Here is a 24,620-nt window from a genome sequence, read left to right as displayed (position 1 = left end):
AAATACATGCACATCATTTTTGGTGTTGCTAAAAGCATTGACTTTTGTGTTTCAAAGTAAGGTCTTTTTCTGATAAAAGCCTTGACTTTTGTGACTTTTGTAGTGTTTTAAAGTATGGTCTTTTTTCGCTTTTGTATTAGCTGATATCAATATTTGAAATGATTCTAGCTTTCTTCCGTCAATTTGTCATTATATTTATATTGTAGTCAATCTCAACCATTGATTTGAGATCAAACAATTCCGATTTTAAAATTAATTTTATACAGTAAAACAATCACAACGTCCGCCGATTGGAGATCAGATGACCGTGATCTGTTACAGCGTCGTGTTGTAACAGCAAGGAATCCTAAGATACCCAACGCTTCTCCGATATTAACATTGACAATTGGGCATACAAAAAGTTCGACATAAGAGTTATTACACAGGAAAGCGTCATTTTACAACTAGACAAAACTGATCCCAACGCCTCTCCGATATTAACATTGACAATTGGCTGCAGCCACATCGTTCTATCACCCATGAACTTACCACTAGTCAAGTAGTCATTGAACAAAATATCTAAACGATATAATTTAATTTATAAAACAACGTCGAAGCTAAAATTTAATTTAGATATGTATGAATGGTCAATGTAAAATAAGAAAATTGATGGAAAAAAATGATGAAAGAAAAAAAATGATCCTCCATGGACTAATGGTGGGGCCTGTATGCTTAACAGACCTTCACAAAGGAGGAATGCATAAATAAAATGACTAATGGCAATGGTTTTCTTAATTACATCAGAGAAGTTCTATCAGGGGTATCTCTGCGAATTCTTCTAAGTTAGATTCCTTTCATGTCTCTTTTTCCATCTTCAGCTTGGATTCTCCATTTTCAGCTACAGTATCAATAGGGACCACAGGTGTTGAAGTTGCGGCCATAGGTGGAACTGCAGGTGTTGAAGTTGTGGCAATATGTGGAACTGCAGGTGTTGAAGTTGTGGCCATAGGTGGAACTGCAGGTGTTGAAGCTGCGGCCATAGGTGGAAATGCAGCTTTGACATCACCATTGCTAGTGGCTTCCTGCTGATGTACTATCTCAGTACTGGCATTTCCAGTTTCATTGTTGATTGGATCATTTTTATTCTCTAATTCACTTCTAGCCAATGAAGAACACTTTGTCTCTGAAATTGGGAATAAAAATCAGCAATTTTTAACAATATAGTGGCTAATGAGAAAATATGAAGGGATGTAGCTCCCTTGTAGTCATGGATTCCCCATATTCACTCAGTCTGGACATCGGTAGTCATTCGATCAAGATGGAACGATCTAGATTCAAGTTCGGTATTTTGAATTATAAAAATTAAAAAATGCATTTTTTTGAATTGTACAATCTTGACCGAATGACCACCAATTTCCCTTGCTGCCTGAAAGCAGGATACCTTTATTGAAGGGAATCCGAATTCTTTCTAATGGCATTGCCATGGAAAGCAGACTATCTATACTGAGACTATTTAACTTCGACATAATTTCAAAAAAGTAACTTCTGACTAAAAGGATATGAAGTATAAACATCCAAACCATTGCCCCTATCTTTAGTGCTTTGACCCTTCAACTTTCAGCTTATTGAATTTGACAATTAACCCCCTTGATAATTACAAAGTCTCAGTAGCTAGTTCATGTGAAATGTAAAGTTTAGTGTTGACTGTTAAGCACAAACACTTGTAGAGTAATCATTGGAACATAATAAATTGACAATTGAAAATTTTCATGCTTTGGGGAAGGTAGTAAAAGACAAATAAACTAATTGAAGCACTTATATGTTTTTCAAAACTTAGGGGGTTAACTGCCAAAATGAAAAATTGACGGTCTTTTTACCAAAATTACAACGACGATATGAAAAGATTTTATGAATGTTTCCAAATGTAAAATTAAATTAAAAATAAGGAGAGGAAAATATTACCATTTATCTCTCCCATAGTAATAACTCTATTGAGAAAATCTCTAAATTGCGTTAATACTATTCTTTCTTGTTCAGCATAAACCTCTGTCACTCCTTGTCCGTCAGGAAATTGCGAAGATGTATTGCAGGCATGGGTCGTTTGCCCGATGGGAGAGGCAGCTGTCATGAACATTGAATCTTGTTCGTCACACATCAAGGCTAAAGTCCCAGGAGACATCGGTCTTTTCGGGACATCAGCGCCATCTGAACATGAATTACCAGGGCTGATTTTATCTGTTTGATTTGCACTTGAACAATCATCATCCATAGCCTTCTCAACGTCAACTTCTTTTTGACTCGGTAATTGCTCTTGAGTTGATGAAGCAAGGGAAGTTTCTGTCTGATCTTCTGTACGCTTTTCCACTGTTTTTTTCTGGTCTGATCAAATTAAAACAAAAATTGATGAGAAAAGGAAACACAATCAATGGTTCTGAAAAAGGTATCCGATCCTTAGTGTGATTCTCAGCTCTGTTGTTTTCATTTTGATTATGCACTAGAGTCTAGAGGTATAATTATGATAAAGTTTCATACGGTGAAGTTTTTATTGGTCCGTTATAATGCACACACATTCAAAATTAAAGAGTGAGCCTGATTACGAAAACAGGAAATGCATGGAAAAGTGACACGTATAGAGGAAAGCCTCTCTAGGTTAATACCAGTCATTCATACAACAAAAGAATATCAGAAAACATAACGGGCCTTTAAAGACATAAAAATAATTGATGATTGGCGATGATAGAAGTCAGTGTACCTGCAAGCGTCTTTGCAGCTTGGCCAGATACTAGTACCAGAACTGAACAAAGCTCCTTAAGGTGATGTGGCTGTACAACGTCTGATAAAAGAGACCTACAAAAATAATCAAGTAAGCAACTAACTTTAATAAATGTACCTTCATTTCATACATATAACCAACATTACCTGTACTTTAATTTTGATGGACTCTGACCTAATGTTGGATTTGTACCACGAGCACTTGAGACAGGTGAAGCTGATGAGGAGGGTGCTGGACCTTTGACAAGGTTCACCTGACACATTAAAAAAAAATTCATTATGATAGTGTACATAAATCGAGCAACAAAAGATGTACATAAATCCTGATACCATTCACCATAGTCTGCAGATAGCAAATACGAATGATTTAACTCATCATGACATTGAAACTAAAGCTTTCGCTTCAGAGTCTCAAACTTAATTTGTCTCTATACCTTAGGATTTAAAACTAGAAAGTTTAATTTAGTAAAGACTTAATTCAAGTTTAAATGAGTATTTTAAACTCAATGATAATCATGTCAACTCATAACAAAAACATAGTTGTCTAATGTGACAAAAATTACTATGTCGACTAGAGACTGGTCAAACCGTTGTTTAATATTTCTCCGATTTAACCAATACCTAAGTTTAAATAAACCCTGTACCAGTACTACTTGTGCAATGAGCAAATTTTACCTGTTGTCCCGGCTTGCTAATTGATGGATCCTTGGCTGTAGGCCATAAGAAGAGTTCCTGACCTTTTCTTTTCTTTGATGCTGGAGGTGATGAAAAGCCGTAGGAACCAATAGCTCCAGTTATGGCAGCATTTGCCGCTTGCTGAAGATACACATTGTTATTTTGATCTCCACGAAACAAAGCCTGTCTCTCTTCACTTCCCTCAAAGTTCTTGCAGTCCATGCATCTACAATTCTCAGAACAAAGAACGTTGGCTTGGAAGCATTCACAGTACTTCTTAAGGCAGCCAGATTTTTTACAATGGCACCCCTTGTGATGTTTTATTAATATTAAACCTTCCCCAGCCTCCTCCTACATTTATTATCAAAACACCAGTCAGCAAAAAAATTGAAATAGTATGTGATACACAATATATTCATTAAGTGTCTGATACACGGAACATTATCAAGTCCAGAAACCTTTTTTCTATAACTTTTTAGATCATATAAAGAGGTATTTGTGAAGTAGTTTAATTAATAATAAGATCCAGTCAATTCAGAAAATTAAACCAGAAACCATCCAACTTCTTGCGAAGATATGCATTGTTAGATACGAACGTGAATGGAAACTTTTTATAGTTTACTTATAATTAAATTTAGCATTATTGACTTTCTACCCTTAAGTTTCTAAACAACAACAACCAAGCCTTATTCAACTAAGTGATGTCAGCTACATGGATCAAACGACACCATAATGTTCTATCATATAAAATATTTCTATCTAACTCATTAGTATAACTTACCCTAAACGCTATATGCTCCAATAAAAACACATTCAAGACTTTTTGGAATCAATATAACTTATAGGCAATATATCCTAAACCAATCTAATCATACACAATTGTGCAATACAATACTACCTGCCACAAAATGCTAGACCTACTTACCCTGCTATCGCGTGCTCCCTGAGGGCTGCTCGCAATTTTGGGCCTAAATGCATTTGGATTACGCTCTAAAGTAGCTTCAACAGCCTCTCGTCTAGCAGCTTCATTGTCAACATTGTTGAAACAATTTACACAGTTGCAACCATCACAATATATTCCCGACGCAAAACATTCACAATATCTGCACAAAACATTCTGAAAGTCAGCTTCATGAAGTGTAACAGCCAATAAGGTGCTATGACAAATGACCTCTGCCAAAGGAGAGATAAAACAAACAAAGATAGTAAGTTTTGACCAAAGAATATATTTCCTTTTTATGATAATTCAGCTACATTTGAGCCTAACTTTGGCCATGGGAAACCCATGACTATACAGTAGAAGTTAAAACTACCTATGCATACTATAGAAACAAATTCTATGCAAACGATCAGTCAGTTGATAGGTAAGAAAATTTATTTGTTTTTAATAGGGAAATTTGATGCTACAGCAAAATTCCTGTCATGGCAAGGTCGGCGGACGGCGGGAAATTCATACCCACTGTGGGTCCAGTTAGATGCTTTACTATATATACAAATTTCAAATAATAGACAAGTGTTGATTTGTACTTCAAAGTTGCAAATGTGAGAACATGCGCCAGTACATGCTATGCACACACTATACACATATATGCTGATATGTGTTTTTATATGTCAACTAACACCATTGAAAGAAACACACACACGGAGAGAGAAAAAGAGATTTTTTCTTACAGTTTTAAGCACTTAGAATGTTTACAATTGCACTGCCTTTGCTTCTTTGGAGTACCTTCTTTCACTTCAAAGTTAGGTCTTGATCTTGGTTTGGGAGATTCTTGTTTCCTGAAAAATTAAAGGGTAGTTAATTAAAGACCAAAAGACAGTTGCTTGTCAAAACATAAAGACATGTACAGAGATACTAATATCATGTTCGTAATTATCATGTATTGTTGAATCAAAACATCAAAATTATGTTAGTGTTATGAAATAGCGGCTATAGCGTAGCAGAATTTCAACAAATTGATATTGCTTTGCGATACACTATTTAGAACAGAGTGTGTCAAACAGCGGCTATAGTGGCAATATAGCACTGTAGATTAGCATAATCAGAGCAAACAGCTATTTTCCACAATCCGCGATTGCAAACAGTGAATTATACCATGACTGGGAAGTGCCTACTTCACTTCAAGCCGTAACTTCTAATATATGAGTGTTAAAATTTTGAAAAGAATAAATAAATAAAAAATGAATGCTACGATGACTCAAATAACGACTTGTACTATGAAAATCCGTTACCTAAATTCACTAAGTGCAGTTACTAACCGCTGAAAATCCGTTACCTAAAATGTGTATCCAATTAAATCCTACATTCTCAAATACTAAAACAAATTCAAACTCCCGCCAACATATAATCCTCGTGAAGAACACGATACATTACAAACATACAATCAAAACTTCGGTTTCAATTTTGGATGGGGTAAAATTGATTTTGACATGTTTGAATGTCCCATGTAGAATTGCTTTTGCCTCTATAATTGATTCTAACTAAGTTAGAATTCATAGCTTTTGACTCCAAACACGATTTTTAAACGAATGTATTTCAAACATAAACCACTTCAGTTCAACTCACTTTTAACTAAAATCAATTATCGTTAGCACGAAACCAAACACACACTAAACACAGTCAATAATGATAACACTACACATCAAGTTAATCAAAATTTAAATCAACTAAACACATACTAAATAGAATCAAACACACACTAAACAAATTCAATAATGATTAAACTACACATCAACTTAATCAAAATTTAAAATTTAAATAAACAAAACAAGAAACTTTCCAAACAAAAACCCTTTCAAAAATTCAAAACCACAAATTTTCTTCAAATTCAAACAAATTATATATATAGAACAGTTTCAGCATTACTCACCCAACCCTCACAGAAGAGTGTTGAATTGTCTGCACCGGCGTTGGCACCGGTACCGGTATCGGCAAACCACCCACTCCAACCGGTTTCTGCACCGTCACACTCCCCTGTTGAACCACCTGCTGTTGCGGTTTCGACTGCTCCATCAACATCGCATTAAAATCAAGCTGCCTCGCTAGCTTCTTCGACGGTACATCCAACCACGCCGTCGCAGTCGCATTGGCAGCCGCAGCCGCCGTTGCAGCAGCAGTCGTAACCGTAACAAATTCCGGATGAACAACATTCTTTGGAGGACAATCTCCTCCTTCACCTTCCGCCATTAAAACAACACAACAATTTTCAATCCAAAACTCACAATTTCAAATTCCTTCAAATTGTTCAAATTCCACCACCGATTACGATTCTTCCCTCAAATTTCTAAAAAAATTCAAAAAAAAATTCAAAAAATCGAAAATCGTTAACGAATACGAATTTCGAAGCTGTGAATTGAATTACGAAGAATTTCAATTTTTGGCAATTTGAAATTCAAAAGTTTTTGAAAATTGTTGGATCCAAAATTGGTGATGTAAGAGAATGAGAGTGAGAAAGTGTGTGAAGGTTTTTAGAGAGAGAAAGTGAGAGAAAGGGTTTGAAGAAGAAGGAAGAAGGTAACGCAGACGCGAAGAAGCTACTACTCCCTCTTTCTCAGCAGGTTTTGAAAATTCAATTTTTTCAATTTTTTGTTTTGTGAGAATTTGACGGTGAGATTTTGTTTTAAGATGGATTGAACGGTGGATTTAGAAGGGTGAATTGGACGGTTGATATATATAGAAGTATTTCTCATCTACGGTGGAGAAGGTATTTAAACTGAAAAATCTCTTTTATTGTTTTGTAGGGTTAATCTTGTATTTTTTTTGTCAAGTAGTTTAATGACTAAAGTTAACATGTTTTAAACACGGAAAAATGAGGAATTCGTCCCAGGTTTAAATCGTAACCTTTATGTTACAGCTACCTACCAACTGAGTAGTGCTTATAGGATGAGATCATAATGTTTTAAGTCCTTATAATATTGCGTAATTTTGATTTTTAATCTCTCTAAAAAAAATTAAGTTTAAATTTTATCTCTTTAATAATCTCTATCTTTATTAAAGTGAATTGCTTATGTGGACATGTTGAGTTGGATTATTTTATTATTTTATGTGTGTTTTAATCTCATGTGATAGTTAAGTTTAATAATTAAAACTAATTTTAAAAAATGAAAACTATAACATTCAATTAAAAAAAATTGAAGAAGAAGTTTTTTTATTAAAATTAAATAAACAAAATCTAAAAAGTTAAAAGAGATGAGGTGAGATTGATGAACAACATTGAATGTTCTATTGAAAGAAATTGACCGGTTAGAATTGTGTGTGCCTTCTCTTTTGTAAAATTATTGTATTTTGTACCATGTTATTCTATTATTTGGACTACCATTCACCAAGACCGATTTAGTAGCTGTTGTTACACATTCAAAAAACCATTTACGTCATAAAGTTGAAAAATTCATCTTAATCTTCCAAATACTACCTATCCATATAATCATTAGGTTTTTTAAAGCTGACTTTAAATAATAAGAGCTCTTTGTTTAAATTACAGGAGTCACCTCGTTAGCAATAAGAATCCCATTCAGAATTTATATAAACAACCAATAACATTACATAGTTAATAGGATTTTTTTTAACAAAAGCTGACTGTGAAATGGAAATAACATTTCAAATAACATTTTTCAACCTATTAGCAACCAACTTTGCCAAAAATTTATATAAACAACCAATCAATGATATAGGACAAAAATCCGCCAAACGCTGAGTACTCTCCACTTTCTCAGCAGGTTTTGAAAATTCAATTTTTTCAATTTTTTGTTTTGTGAGAATTTGACGGTGAGATTTTGTTTTAAGATGGATTGAACGGTGGATTTAGAAGGGTGAATTGGAGGGTTGATATATATAGAAGTATTTCTCATCTACGGTGGAGAAGGTATTTAAACTGAAAAATCTCTTTTATTGTTTTTTTTGGAATTAGTCACTTTAGTCCCTGAATAGGAAAAGAGTCGTCACTTTAGTCCCTGAATGCAGATAAAATGCAAAATAGTCCCTGAATGTAGACTCTGTTAGTCAATTTAGTCCCTGAATGCAGACTCTGTTAGTCAATTTAGTCCCTAAATGTTGACTCTGTTAAGCACTTTAGTCCCTAAAATTGACCAACAGAGTCTACATTCAGGGACTGTTTTGCAATTTCTCTGCATTCAGGGACTAAAGTGACTACTCATTTCCTATTCAAGGACTAAAATGACTAATTCCCTTTTTTTTTTGACAAGTCTCTTTTATTGTTTTGTAGGGTTAATCTTGTATTTTTTTGTCAAGTAGTTTAATGACTAAAGCTACATGTTTTAAACGTGGAAGAATGAGGAATTCGTCTCGGGTTTAAATCGCAACCTTTATGTTACAGCTACCAACTGAGTAGTGCTTATAGGATGAGATCATAATGTTTTAAGTCCTTATAATATTGCGTAATTTTGATTTTTAATCTCTCTAAAAAAAATTAAGTTTAAATTTTATCTCTTTAATAATCTTTATCTTTATTAAAGTGAATTGCTTATGTGAACATGTTGAGTTGGGTTATTTTATTATTTTATGTGTGTTTTAATCTCGTGTGATAGTTAAGTTTAATAATTAAAACTAATTTTAAAAATTGAAAACTATAACATTCAATAAAAAAAAATTGAAGAAGAATTTTTTATTAAAATTAAATAAACGAAATCTAAAAAGTTAAAAGAGATGAGGTGAGATTGATGAACAACGTTCTATCGAAAGAAATCGACCGGTTGGAATTGTGGGTGCCTTCTCTTTTGTAGAATTATTGTATTTTGTACTATGTTATTATATTATTTGGACTACCATTCACCAAGACCGATTTAGTAGCTGTTGTTACACATTCAAAAAACCATTTACGTCATAAAGTTGAAAAATTCATCTTAATCTTCCAAATACTACCAATCCATATAATCATAAGCTTTTTCAAAGCCGACTTTAAATAATAAGAGCTCTTTGTTTAAATTACAGGAGTCACCTTGTTAGCAATAAGAATCCCATTCAGAATTTATATAAACAACCAATAACATTACAAAGTTAATAGGATTTTTTGTAACAAAAGCTGACTGTGAAATGGAAATAACACTTCCAATAACATTTTTCAACTTATTAGCAAACACCTTTGCCAAAAATTTATATAAACAACCAATCAATGATATAGAACAAAAATCCGTCAAACATTGAGCACTCTCCACTTTAAGAATAAAAGCTATAAGTGTATTATTAGATCCTCTTGTTAATTTACCATCATGATGAAACTCGGTAAAAAAAAATGCAACACATTATATTTTTAACTCCTCCTAAGAATCCTTTATGAACGCAATACTAATTTCATCTGTTGTTGGACTCTTGAAGCTATCATAATCCCAAACAGCCTATTTAATCTTCTATAATGCAAACAGTTTAATTAAATCCCCCTCTCCGCCATATTGATCGATTTAAAATTCATATTATCTACCTGTGGATGAGCAGACATACCTGACGGAAAATGGTTCGCGAAATGATTGAACACACCACTTCTAATATTATCCACCCCTTCCACTTAAACATCACTGACATGAATCAAAATGAGTGTGTTTGATCGATGCCTAGAAGACATTAACTATGGAAGAACTTAGAATTGTCATCTCCCTCTCTCAACCGATTTAATCTTGATCATTGTCATTAGGTACTAGAATTTAAACGAGTCAAAGAAAGCAGATTAGCTAACAAATAATGCAGCCCTTCCAACTCCTCTTTCTTTAAGTCTTGGTGCCCCCTCCCCCCGCACAAATAGCTATATTAAAAGGAAATTGTCTTTGTATGATTACCAAGTAGATCATAGAAAAATAAAAATTCCCCAGAGACTTAACTCCACGAAGGTGATAGAATAAAATAAATTTGTATGGTAAAATATAATTCAAATGACAAAGTTATCAAAATAAATAAACAACCATCCAAAATAGACATGCGATCGTTTACCGCTTTAGTCCTACCCTCCCAATTCTCCGTAGGATGCGGATGCCAATTTTCCAAACGTTCTTTTATCAACTTGAATTTTTTTTCAATACATATCCTTCCCAAACCACCACCTGAAAAGAATTCCATTGATCCTTCAAAATATCCGGGTAAATTTGTCATACACTTCAGTATGCGCTAAGGACATGGTCCCCATTTTTTTCTCATCAATTGTCAACATAACCGAGCAATGATCGGAAATACCTCTAGAAAGAGTCGTTTGAATATAATTAGGCCAGCTAGCACACCAATCTTCAGATAAAAAAAATTGATCCAACTGACTCATAGTATGACCATCCCCACTGTACGAAGTAAAACTTCTCCCACAAAGAGGATGATCAAATAAAATATTATGCTCAATGTCATTTTACAACTGTCCCTCAGTGATTCAAGCTCAATAGCTTGAGGTTACAATGCTAAAATTTAACATATTAAGCTTTGTTGAATGTATATTTTTGAATGTATACATTATTAATTAAAGAAAAGATAAAAGGCATAAAAATATCCTCTCAAATAAAAAACATAAAAATATGTGAAAGATTTTAAGTTGAAACATAAATTTTGAATATTAAATAAACTACACACAATTTATTTTATCTGGTTCTCATGAATTGAACATGAATCTTTGGGTCTCGCAATTCTATCACAAACAACACAACCAACTACACGCATAAATCACAAATATATCTTACAAAGAGCACACATCTCTCTCATTTATCATAGATTAAATATGACTCTTTGAGACATGCACATCACGTTAGAATGAATATTATAAAGGATTAATTACATATTCGATCCCTTAACTTATTTGTTGTTTCCGATTTGGTCCCATAATTTTAACTTTTTCCTTTTCGGTCCCTCAAATATATTTCCGTTAGCCTTTTGGTCCTAGTCTGTTAACTTTAACCATAAATGTGTATAGTGGATCAACATTGTAAGTTGTCCATCGTAGACTTTATTGAATTCTTTAATTTTAGCCGTTTGATCTATTTTTCAAAAAGTGAATGGTTAGAATATAGAGATCCATTGTATCTAACGATGCACCCCCAACATCTAATTATTTTTTTACATGTCTTCATCTTCTTCCCTACTCATCTTCATACATTCATAAAAAATTCAATAAACCCAAATTTTTTTTTTCAAACAAAGGGATGGAAAAAAACTCAAATTCTTCATCATCATCATAATCATACATTTATACAAACAAACCCATAAAAATAAATTAAAAAATAAAAATCATATGTTATATTTTCCTGTATTTCCTCCAAAACCCAGCAACCTAGTAAGAACATGAACATAATCATCAACAAAAATCAACAACAAAATCATCACCACAATCTCATCATTACACTTTCAATTCTTTAAATCCAGAATTCGAAAAACTTGGAGAAGGAACAAGAACATCAACGATAATGGCAACAACAACAACAACACAAATTCGAAATTCGAATTCGAATCTGAGTTTTGAAGAGGAGGACCATACTGAAGCAGCACCACTACCATTTCAGCGCAAACACTAAAAATCACTTTTTTACCTTTCTTTTTCTATGAAACTAAACACTAAAAAAATGGATTCTTTTTCCTCTCTTTGATGCTTATCTTCACTGAGAAAATTTCTCAGTAACCAACCAAATGAAAACATCATTGTTACATTGAATCAACAAAAGAATGAAACACCATCATTACACAATCGGTGACAGTGAACTCAACGTCGATGATGAAGCAGGAGATTGATAGATCTGGATTTCGGAATTCGGTGAAGAAACTCAGGTTCAGGAGATGAATCTTTTGAATTCGCGTGAGGAATCCATGGATAAAATCAATTGAAGTTGATGTTGTTGTCGTTGTTGATTTTGGATTCGAAAAAAGATTTTGAATTCGTGTGGAATCCATGGATAAAAAGAATTCGTGTGTGGAATCCATGGATAAAAAGCAATTGAAGTTTATGTGTTTTTGAGAGAAAAAAGATGAAGATTGAGGGGGAGAAGATGAAGTTTATTGCCATTGTGTTTTTTAGGTTTTTGGAATTTTTTTAGAGGAAGAAGAAGAAGGAAGATCATGAAGACGTGAGGAGAAAGAAGAAGATGGAAAGATGATGAAAAGAAAAAATTATGTGGTGATAGTGCACTGTTAGATACAATGGACCTGTAATCAAGTGGTTAAAATCACATCATACATATTAGACATTAAAAAAACTAACGGTGAGGACTAACTTCATTAACGGAGTGTACATGAGGGACCGAAAAGGAAAAAGGTAAAATTATGGGACCAAATCGAAAACAACAAATAAATTAAGGGATCGAATATGTAATTAAGCCTATTATAAATGTATTAGAAATACAAAGTAACATCCATAAGTCCTAGCTAACTAAGAAATGCCAAAAAAATTAGGTTGGACATATATGGTGTCGTGAGATCTCTTATGTGTGTGTGTTTCATGTAGTATTTGTCATTCGAGAAGAAAAAAAAAAGTATTTACATATTTTAGTTTATATTACATTTGTGTATTATGTATTTATTCTAATTCAATAACAATTTTTTTAGTAATTGCACATATTTTTTTTTAATGTTCTATTATTTCATAGACAAATTATAAATTACATCAGTTACCACTTTGAATTTAAAAGAGGAACATAAAAAACACTAATTATTTCATGATATCTCATTTGTCTTCATCTATTAGTTTGTATTTTCCAATTATTATTTTCAACTTTTTGCACACATTCCTTCAAAAAAAAAAAAGCTTTTTGCACAAATGTGTGGAAAAAAAAACACTTTTGTAAACGCAACAATCTCAAAAAATTGTCACGCAACAATCTCAAAAAATTGTCACTCTCTAACAATAACGAATAATATTGTAAAAAAACTAGTGAAAAGACGGACACACACGTGTATATATAAGTATAGATATAGATATTTGTGATTCTCAAATGTAACAAACTCAACAAATAATGTTTTTTTAAATCAACAAATCATATTTAGTTTTCTAAATGACAACAATAATATAACAAATATAATAAAAAAATTATCCTTTTTAATAACACCACAATATAACATTATTAAAAAAAAAGGTATAATAGAAATAACAAAAAAGGCAACCCAAAATCCTTCAAAAATACATTATAGATTAGTGTCACTCAACTTTAGTTTCTATCTTTAACTGACATTCGGAGTGTGCATGTCTGTCTACTTTTTTATTGCACAAATACGTATAAATTTCAAACATTAGTTTTCATGAAAATTGGATTAATATTACTTTGATTTGTTCTAAAATTATAGATATAGATATTATGCAATTTCATATTGTAACAAACTATACTTATTTTTTTCAATAAACAATATAGAAAAAATAATATAAATTAAATTATTATATTTTTTAATGGCACCAGCGATATAACATTCTTATAAGCACATTTATTTAAGGGTATAATTGAAAGTGAAAAAATTAGTATAAAACCACGTTTTTTTTTTTTGCAATGCGCCTGTAATTAAGAACAGTCTTATATATGAAATCTTAATTTTGATTAAAATTGTAACAGACAAAACAAACCATTTTATATTTTTCAATGACATCAATAATCTAACAAAATAATATAAATTCTTACCTTTTTTAATAACACTAATAATATACCATTAATATACGAAATTTGTTACAGATGTAATTGGAATATTGCAAACCATGTTTATATTCTTCAAAAAAAATGATATCAATAATCTAACAAATATATTATAAATTCCTACCTTTTTCTAATAACACAAACAATATACCATTAATATAATTTTTTTAAGGATGTAATTGGAATAATAACAAAATTAGCCTAAAATCCTTCTTCTTTTATATATATAGTAGTATAGATAATATTGTTCATATTGTAGTGGGATATTCCTATTTTAATGGGATTTAATTTTTTCAATTAAAATTTGAAATGATATAATTAAAGGATAAAATAATAAAAAATTGTTTGAACGAATGTTAAAATAGGTAAAAAAAAAAAAGCCAACACAAACTCCTGTATTTTCTTTATATAATATAGATTGTAATAAAATATTTATTATTTTATATTTTTTCTTTTGATTCTAAATAAATCTTATTATTCCCTTAAAAAAATTATATACTTATTATATAACAAATATATCTCTATCGCTATATTAATACACACACACACACAATAATAATTTTTATAATAGATTTAATACAAACAAAATTGGGGCCCTTTATGTATTTGGACCGCCGACTCCTATCATGCTTATACAACTACTAGATTATGTTTATTTATTTTTTTTGAAGGAACTAGATTTTGTTTATTACTATCAATCTCACTCTCAAATTTAATCTGATGATTGTTTTATTTTAAGGTCAAGAAATTGTGTAGTTGATAATATAATAAATATGTTATAACACACCACTTTAAAACAAGAATACTGACAACAAATCATGTTTTTTACAATGCAATAGAAACAACATATAATGTTTTATACAAACAACATTTGGGATTAAAAACATAGTAGTAGAAACAATTTTCATGGTAGAAACATTTGTTCCATGCAAATTTTGCAGTATCCATTTTCGCCCCAAGTCTCACCCCATGGATTTTCAATCCCACCAACAAAACTCTCCATGATCCAGCCTCCATGAACATGTGTAGCATTAGAGAAGCGAAATATACGAGATCACAAACACAGATTGCTCGCGGCTACTCCTCCAACATGTCTAATATGTCTGCTTATATATTGTATTTATGGTCACAACAAGAGGACCATTTTTGACAAGATTGACGAAAGTGTAGTTTTCATCAAGTGATTAGTAATAAAATATCTTGTAACAAAATAAATATAATACTACTCTCACACTACTGATGAGACCCCCATTGATTTTAAAATGAAGGGTTAAATGCACGTGTGGTCCCACTATTCGAACTTAATTGAAAATTTAATCTCCTATTTCTAAAACTCCCATTTTAGTCCCTTTAAATATTTGCATGTCATTGTTTTTAGTTATTAATTATATTAGAATATAAAAACAATTAATTAAAAATCATCGTCATCCGCCATCATCATAAAAAGAACTCACTATCATCATCATCATCATCATTCACAACTAAAAAACACATTCGTCCTCAATAACCATAATCTAAAAATAATTCTCGTGTCTTCTTTTCTCCTCGGTGAGTTTCGAATCCTCCATTTTCTTCCATTTTTTTTCATTTAAACACAAACTGATTCTTTTTGTTCCTCAATTTTAACATATATCTGCAATACTATCATATTTAACTACTCTATATTTATACTTTGTTTATTTAATATTCCATATCAATTATGTTGAAATATATTTAATTTTTGTTTTCCAACTGGTGGTGGGTCGCGCCGCCGCGTCGGATTTTGTTCTGTGGTGGTGTGGGTTGTTTCGCTGCTGTGTTTTGTTATGTGGTGGTGATGTGATGATGGTGGTAATACGTGGTGGTGGTGGTGATGCGTGGTGGTGGTTGTGGCTTTGCGTGGGGGTACGTGGGGTTGTAGTGGTGTGGTTGGGATGGGTGGTTATGGACTATTTTGGACTCGAATTTGGTGTCGGAACAATGTGCGGACGTGAGCTATAAAAGGGGATGGTTGGTGTTGATTATGTGACGAGGTGAAGGTTTTGTGGTGTTTGTTGTGGGTGATTTCTTTTGGAGACCGTCTCTATTATTCGAGTACACTTTCTTCATCGCTGTTGTTATGGTGTTTGGGGTGTTTTGAGGGTGTATGTCATTTCGAGTTGAGCCTTTTCCTTTTGGATTTGATTGATGTTTGCACCACTGCATAGCATGGCTTCTTACATATTGTGTGCTGGATTCCGGTGGGTCGGTTACTTTTGCTTCGATATCGGTAGTTGGTGTCTAGCTGCAATCTTGTTTGGCTTGTTATGGTGTTTCTATGATGGACCGGGGGTGAGGGGTGCCCTTCTGATTTGGTCCTAAGTCTGGTGGGCCGATCGTTTTTGATTCGAGATCGGGAGTCAGTTCTTGGACTCAAGTTTTATTTTGGGCTTTTTTAGTGTTCTTTCGGTGGTTCAGAGGTTGGGAGGTGGTGGAAGCTGCATGATCTTTCGAACAAGAGCTTCTTGGATATGACTCAGCTTTGGTGACGAGGACTGGGAGTTTCATTTAGAGGGATGTTCTTTTGGGGTGAGTAGTGACGATAGGTGGTTATGTCTATCGTTTTTAGGGGCCGTTTTCGTTAATGAGTCTGTTTTATGTGGTAGTGTTTATTTTGGTGGGTGTTGTTCTCGTGGGTGTTGAAGGTAAGGTAATGGCTAGGCGTTGTGTGTAAGGGGGTATTTTATGGTGTTTGTTTTCTGGTGTTCCACCTATATACGACGTTTTAGTTTATATTCTCTGAATCACTAGTCTCTGTTCATCTTGAGCAGAGATCTGGTTGTTAAATAAAATTTGATGTTAAAAAAAAATTCTTACCAAGAGGTGTTTTGGATTGAACTTTAAACCAGCTCAAGCTCAATGCCACATTTTTCACACTATAAGATCACATCATCATTTAAAAGTGCATTTTTCTGTAACTGTCACCACTTCAAACATTATATTAACTTAAAGTCGGAGTACTTGAAAATATAACCCGCACCATCAGACGTCATCCATGTCATGTATTCCGAAAGAGAGAAAAAACATGATTGACGGACATTGCTTCTGTTGATTCACTGTGAAGTTATGTATTTTTTCTTGTAATTGAGATTAGAAGGAGTGCAATAATTATTTATGCTTATTTATCCAATAACTTTGGGTGTGCTCAATAAACCACTTTGAACCATTGTCCTATCAAATTCATAATTTTTTAAAATTTTAATAATATAACTAAATTAGTTTTGAAATCATTACAATGATGTGGCCACCAGGGATGACTCAAAAAAGAGTTTATGGTCCAGCCTTCTCGAGACTAAAAGGTCAAGATACTAGACACCAGACTAATACTGCTTGAATACTTAATCATACTCCCTCCATCTCACATCAATTGTCTCTTTACCACTTTTTCTTTTTCTCAAAATAATTGTCACTTTAGAATAGCAATGCGACATTTATTATTTTTTTCCATTATTATACCCTTATTTATTGAATTTCATTCTACTTAACTACTCCACTAACTACAATTAATAAGGGTGTTTTAGTAAATGATACTAATTTTACCATCAAAATCAACACAATTAATCATTTTCTTAATAATCATGCATAAATCTTAAACGACTACTCCCTCTGGTCACATTTATAAACAAAAAACAACTTTTTAGATACATTGAATAACCAATGTATCTAGAGACGAAGAAAGTATTATCCATCTCCTACTCTAGTGTGAGAATTTTTTCCTAGGCCCCGTGAATTGCACAAAATTCAGTGAAGACATCAAATACCCTATTAGAATATACTCCAGCCTCAAGGGGAAATCTTCGGCTGGTATTCTCATAGTAATATTGTATTCAATCAAATACTACTTTAAATCATGAGTAAAAAATTCCTTAGGCAAATAATTGTTTTTTTAAAAAATGTTAATTTGTGTCCTTAAGACACAAGATAAAAATCTTAAAATAGAAATAAACAATAAATATTGTATTAAAAAGTTAAAATTTTAAACTTTTAAGATCATAAATGCACAATTTTCAAGATTAAATTTCTTAATTCAGTTTCTTATCTTGTGCCCTTAGGGCACAAGTTAACAAGACCTTTGTTTTTTAGCAAGAAAAAGCATTGCCTAAAATTAATGAGATGGTTATTATAAATTTATAAACAAGTGTCATACCGAACCCACAAATTGATTTTACAACTAAATAAATATTGTTGTCATCAAACAATTCCAAAATCCATCATTTATAAGGCAATTTCTACCTAAAGGCACCAAGAAACTGTTGCAAGAAGATCTTATGATCTTTAAGAAGTAGTAAATTGCATTTAAACATAGGAATCTAGACACCAATGGGGTCTAGACTCTCGGAACATGTCGAACCCAGTTTACAATCCTGCTTGGGAGCGATAATCAAATCCATTGTTCGACGCATCTCAAAAAGAATTACAAAAATAAATACGGGAGTCTATACATTATTGATAGATAATAATGTACTCCCTCCGTTTCAAAATGAGTGTCGTTTTAGCCAAAAAAATTTGTTTCAAAATGAATGTCGCTTTCAGTTTCCAATGCAATAATAACTTTTTCTTTTCAATTGTACCCTTCAATTAATACTCTGCACACTACTTCCAAAGTATTACTTTTAAAACTAACCAATAGTTAATAAGGATAATTTGGTAAAATAACCATTCTCTTTCTTTTAATCATTGCATTTCTTAATATGTGTGTAATCACCTAAAACGACACTCATTTTGAAACGGAGGGAGTACATCACATTCAATTATTTCCCCTTTGTAATAAATTGTGTTGACCAAAATAATATTTTGCTACGGAAGGCCAATAGATTAGAAGTAGACAGCTTCATGGTTGGTTGAAGAGGTTTGGCACAATTTGAGCATCCACTTCCATCTGGAATCTTGGATGAACTTTAATGTACAAGAGCTTAGTTATAGATGAAGAACATGAACAAAAACCAATCAACATTCCTTATAGATCCTGTTAAGCATCTTCCATGATGATCACTAAAGAAATTTTCATCACCCCTTTTTCCAAATTAATAAGCTTATGTGCTACTGGCAAGTTATGGCTACCTGTGGTCGTGGCTAGGACATTGTTCCATTTTTCGACGTGCTCTTTTTGGTTCACTTGAAATGTGTCCGGTCAAGGGTGGTTTCAATAAATTTTCTTCACTTCAAATTGGATAACCAACCACCAAAATCCTTGCAATCATGATATTTATGTTGTGTCTCTATTTTTTTTCTTTTCTATATGAATGAGCTATGACCTCCTCCAAGTGGAATTTTCGGCTTATACTCCACGTGCACTGATAAATATCTGGCAAGTGTACCAAAACCATCGAAGTAATAAAATTTATAAGTTCGTATCCACAGGGACTGTTTCAATTTCTACTCGGCAAAGTCGTTAAAATTAAGGATGTATTAAATTTATAGAGTTGCCCTAGGCAGTTGGATTAAGTGCTAAAATAATAAATTGCAAGTAAATAAACAATGGTTGGAAGTTATATAGAAAACAAATGATTAAGCCAGTGAATCCGCTATTGCTTTATATGAATAGTCTACCTCTCTTTACTCTCAATCAATATTCATTCTTTACGACAAATTAACTAAGTGGTTTTGATCAATCTCTTGACTCAAAACCCTTTCCTAAGTTATAACCCTATTAATCTCTTAACCAGATTGAATAACCGTGGAAGCAAAGTCGGAACGTTAATTTATATGTCATAACCCTCAATTTCCTATCTCTAGGTTCCTAATGTTGAGTTAAACAGAATTACTATATCAGGATTAAAAGCTAGGGCTAGTAGTCATTCAATTCCTAAAATCAATTCATGTGATTGCAAGAAGCTAGGGCTAGTAGTCATACAAAACAATAACATGAAAAGCAATAAACACAAGTAATTCTGAATAAAGACTGAATAACATTGATAATAAAGAGAGTTCAACTACTGGTTCATATATTACAATAGGTTCATCATGGCTTAATCAAAGGAAATTAGCTACACATGATCATAGAAATAAACAACATAAAAAGAAAACAAAACCGAGAGTTTCGACGATGTCGGCGTTGTTCACAGTTTCATTCCAATCGGTGCTGTTCTTGTTCTTTACTTTTCCATGTGCTGCTCTTCCTTCTTTCTCGTGTTGCGTGCTGCTTCCAATTCAAAGTGATGTGCGGCTGCCGTTCCAGAACCGCAAAACTTGAAAATCTTATGTGTTGTGCGGCTGCTTCTTATATAGCCTTTGTAACCTATTTTCTTTTCTTGCTCCAAAAGCTATTCCTTTTCCAATTGCCGTAAGTGGACCTCACTAGTCTATCAACAACTTGGTGGCCCATCTCTTTTAGTTCTAACTCTTACCATCCTTTTGTTTTATTCACACCACCAAAAACACTTGCTCCGTCCCATTAATTCATACGTGGCAGCAACTTAATTTAACCATCGTGGCACGTTTCGTGGTTCATCGTGCCACGAAATTTCCAGAACGTATCAATGAATTCCACATCCTCGCAACGTGCCACGATTAGAGCAAACGTGGCACGATTCTTCACATTTTTTTCCTCTTTTTCTCAATTTCTTCCTTTGGGCTCTTGTTCCTATTTTAATCTGATTTCACCATGAATTACAAGCAGTTGACTCTCTAAACATTACAAAAAGGACACAAATATGACTAAAAAACTAGTAATGACGTACTGTCATCATGCACCATCAAGCAAGGGCAATGCTTGAAATTGATGCTCTGAAAAATGAAGAATGTTCAGTCACTTAGTCAGATTCCAAATGTCAAGTGTTGAACTCAGAAAGAAAATTAAAATAGTAATCAGTAAAATATTAGAGAGGATGTGATCCGATTATTGGTTACAATTTATGAAGCATTGACACGGATACCATATAAGACACTGACAATAATTTAGACACCAATAATAATTTAAGAAAATTGAAGTGATTTAATGTAGCTACACGTGTCGATTTCAGACATTAACACGTGTTGAATTTTACACACTCCTTCAATCCGTCTTCTGTGGTGCCAGTGCAACACAAGTTATAATAACTATCAAGAATTATCGGTATTTAGGGAGCATCAATTGCGATTGTAACCTATTCCTGCAGCAGATAAACTAGGAAATTTTACAAAATTAGTCGAGAAAATCGCTATGATAGTAAGAGAGGTTAACTTACTGGAATGCTTATTAATTTTCCATGTTGATTGATCAGAACAGGCAAGCTTCTCCTTGCAGCAACTGGGATAGATTTTAACATAACTAGACCTTTTTTTGCTTATACACTGGCATAGTGCAAATATGGAGCTGTTTTCTCCATCATCTTTGTGTTTCCATTCGCGGACTTAACCTCATATTTTGTGAGGTTTTCCGATGGAGAATACTTAGATAACTCGGCAAGATACAGCCAATCAAATTCAATCTTATGTCGCACTTCAAGAGCTTGATCACGACCAACCACACAAGACGAGCACCAAAATTTTTTAGCTTCTCCACTCAAATCCATGTCATAATCAACTGAATCAGAGACTGTGTTGCTATCCATTTTATCAACCAACTTCCACGTTAGAATGAACCGGTCCATGAAGTAACAACACAGCCCTGGCCGATTCGCCAAAAGTGGAAGCATTTTCAACTTGATGCAGAAATGGCTCCGATTTTTGACCTGACACGATTGGTTACTTGATTCTGCAGTACGAGAAGCTACTATAGGTTGATTCACTGATGATGTTTAGTCTTTTAGCTTCAGATCCAAAAATTGAACATTTGATCCATCTAGAACCAAGTGATTTGCATATGATTTTTCATCCTCAATAGTCTTTTCCAACTCATTGGCAACAGAATAATCTTCTTGTTGAAAAGAGCGTTTCTTGAAAAAATACCATCTTTAAAGGCAAAGCAATCTCCACAGAAGAGCAAACCCTCTAGAACCAGGATCCGGACAAAGGTAACAACCAGCAGCAGTAACAGAGTTCTACAGCATAAATCGTAAAAAGTTTTGAAATTCAATATTTATAGCTAAAAATCTGATGTGTCAGCTAAAAAGAAAGATAAAAGAATTGGCATAGTTTGCGATAATCTCTTCAGACCATGAAACACTGACGGTGACATGTAGAAACCGATAATAATTTAAGAAAATGGAAATGATTAAATGTAACCACTTGTTTCTGGTGTCAGACAATGACGTGTGTGTATAACACTAGACACGCCTTCAATCCGAGGTGTCAATGCTACATACTTTCAGACGTCTATGCAGCTAGGACAGTGTTTGATAAAATTGTACTATTTCGTTAGAAACCAGTATCTTAGAATCAGGAGAGGAGTAAACTTCCAATGAATGGAATCTATATAATATAAATTTACCACCTATTCCAAGGCCTCTTCTCTTCTTTTCTTGACAAGTGTCACCATTTTTAAAGGTTTTAAGGTTTCATTCAACTAGCGACATGTGGCGCTCTAATCTTCTTCTATTCTAATATTTTATTTATGGAAATGTTATAATTCAATGTTTTTTTTTGGAAGACCAATTATATTGTGTTATTATATGTTATTTTTTATGGAAATGTTACAATTCAATGTTTTTTTTGGAAGACCAATGATATTGTATTATTATATTATTTGTATAATCGTGTAATGTAGTGTTTAGTTATCATATATTTTATAGTTGGTATTAAGGAATGAAATTTTAACGAGGTTGTTTTATATCATATGATATTTCAATTATAACATGAAAGTACGTGCAGAATAAATAAAAAATATCGTTGAAAATAAAAGGTTAACCCACGCTGATATTTATCCCTGTGCTAAAAATATGAATATTGTTTTATCCCTGTGCCAAGTATAGTGCCGTGATCCACCATTTTTTTTAATGAATTCCGTTGAATTATTCAATATTTATTGTAGGAAGGAAAAAAACGGATACTTTATTTTAGGACATAAAAAAATTGGAATTGGAGGTATTTAATTGGAATTGAAAACGTATCATTAAAGAATATCAAAAATATGATTTCAGTTGATTCTATTTAATGGTCTTGCTAAAATAAACGTTGAACCTTCCCTAAAAAAAATAAAATAAGCCTTAAACCAAAAAAAAAAAATCGGAATTGCTTGATAGCTAAAAAAAATAATATTTCAAGACCTTTCCTCTAAAATCGCAAAAACCGTTAAATAGATTTCACCATTTTTTTTAATGAATTTCGTTGAATTGTTCAATATTTATTTTAGGAAAGAAAAAAAATCTGATACTTTGTTTTAGGACAGAAAAAAGAATTACAAAAATCATCATACAATTTTGGGTTAATTATGTTTCTAGTCCCTATAAAATAGCGACCTTGTAAGTTTAGTCCCTGCTTAATTTTAATAGCATTTTTAGTCCCTAATTTTGTTTTTCTGCACTGAGTATTAGTCCCTACTCAATTCAAATTTGTTTAATTTATGCTTAAACTCTTAAATTTTTGAACAATTTTTTGCAGACATGTTTAGAACATTACTAAAAGTTCGTCCGCAAAAAATTATCGCAAAATTTGATTTCTACATCCAGATTTTATTACTTTTTATCTTTAACTTTTGTCGTTTTAAAAAATTCATATTTAATTCATTTCATGTCAGAAAATTCTAAATTTTAGTAAACGAACCTTTCATAGTGTTCTAATCTTGCCTCAAAAAAATCGTTCAAAAATTTAAGAGTTTAAGGATAATTAATCAAACTTTGTTTTAGCAGGGAATAAAATTATAAGTAAATTTTTTTTATAGGGACTAAAAATGCTATTAAAATTAAGTAGGGACTAAACTTACAAGGTCGCTATTTTATAGGGACTAGAAACATAATTAACCCTACAATTTTTCTAAAAAAAAAAACATCATACAATCAGTGCTAATTATATTCCAACATTTAATAATTTTTTTTTCTTTCAAAAAAAAATTGCTATTTGCAATTTTTTTGTCAATGCTATTTGCAATTTATTACACGTTACACTAAAAAATAAGAATCACTCATATCAATCACAATTATTCATATTAAATGACAATCATAATTTAATTATTTTACGTTTTTAAATGTAAGATTGTACTACACAATTTTACTGCACACATTTGTACTGCACACAAGCCTATATAAGGCACATACACCCCTTTAGTTTGTAGTCATTGTTGTAATAACTGTTTACTAATTTTAATTGTTAAATTCAAAAAATTAGGTTGTTGCTATTTGTGAAGAAGTTTCTTCGGTAATATTGTTGATGTTGACTTGAATGTAATGGTTCTTATGAAGTTCATAATGCTTGTGTGTTTTTAGATTCTTTTAATCTTCACTACTCATTTTTATTATAATTTTATCATACATATATTTTTTGCAGGATGAATTAAATTTTTTTTTTAATTTCAACACCAAGATCTGTCGGAGAGGTTCAGTGACCAAGCTTTGAATAACAGATATCGTAGATCTCATTATAGACATAAATGTTGTTGAACCAATGTAGATGAGGTTTTCATTTTTTGAAACAACTCCGGCCTATAAGCTCGAGCAAGTCAATATTGAAATTGACCAATATTGTATTGTCTTTGCCTAGAATAAAGGATAATGTTTCCTTTCATACTTTCA

At 32.4% G+C, this 24,620-nt stretch overlaps 1 protein-coding gene and 1 pseudogene across 1 annotated transcript; both read right to left on the bottom strand.

Annotated features, from left to right (window-relative positions):
* Positions 1-545: 545 nt before the first annotated feature.
* LOC146918428 (protein tesmin/TSO1-like CXC 5) lies at positions 546-6,962 on the bottom strand. Its single transcript, XM_085720077.1, has 8 exons — positions 6,297-6,962; positions 5,098-5,205; positions 4,352-4,529; positions 3,427-3,777; positions 2,899-3,005; positions 2,732-2,826; positions 1,942-2,358; positions 546-1,162 (listed from the first exon to the last, which is right to left on the bottom strand). Exons 1-8 carry the CDS (start codon positions 6,611-6,613, stop codon positions 834-836), a joined length of 1,902 nt encoding a protein of 633 aa, XP_085576203.1. The 5' UTR covers positions 6,614-6,962; the 3' UTR covers positions 546-833.
* A 12,307-nt stretch (positions 6,963-19,269) lies between these two features.
* Positions 19,270-24,620, bottom strand: part of LOC146918427 (uncharacterized) — a 72,714-nt pseudogene continuing 67,363 nt past the window's right edge.

Source organism: Medicago sativa, chromosome 6 (assembly GCF_051527215.1).
Source record: "Medicago sativa cultivar Bolivia chromosome 6, Bolivia_mono, whole genome shotgun sequence".
NCBI classification, from domain to species: Eukaryota; Viridiplantae; Streptophyta; class Magnoliopsida; order Fabales; family Fabaceae; genus Medicago; species Medicago sativa.
This window is presented reverse-complemented; position numbering and strand designations above follow the sequence as displayed.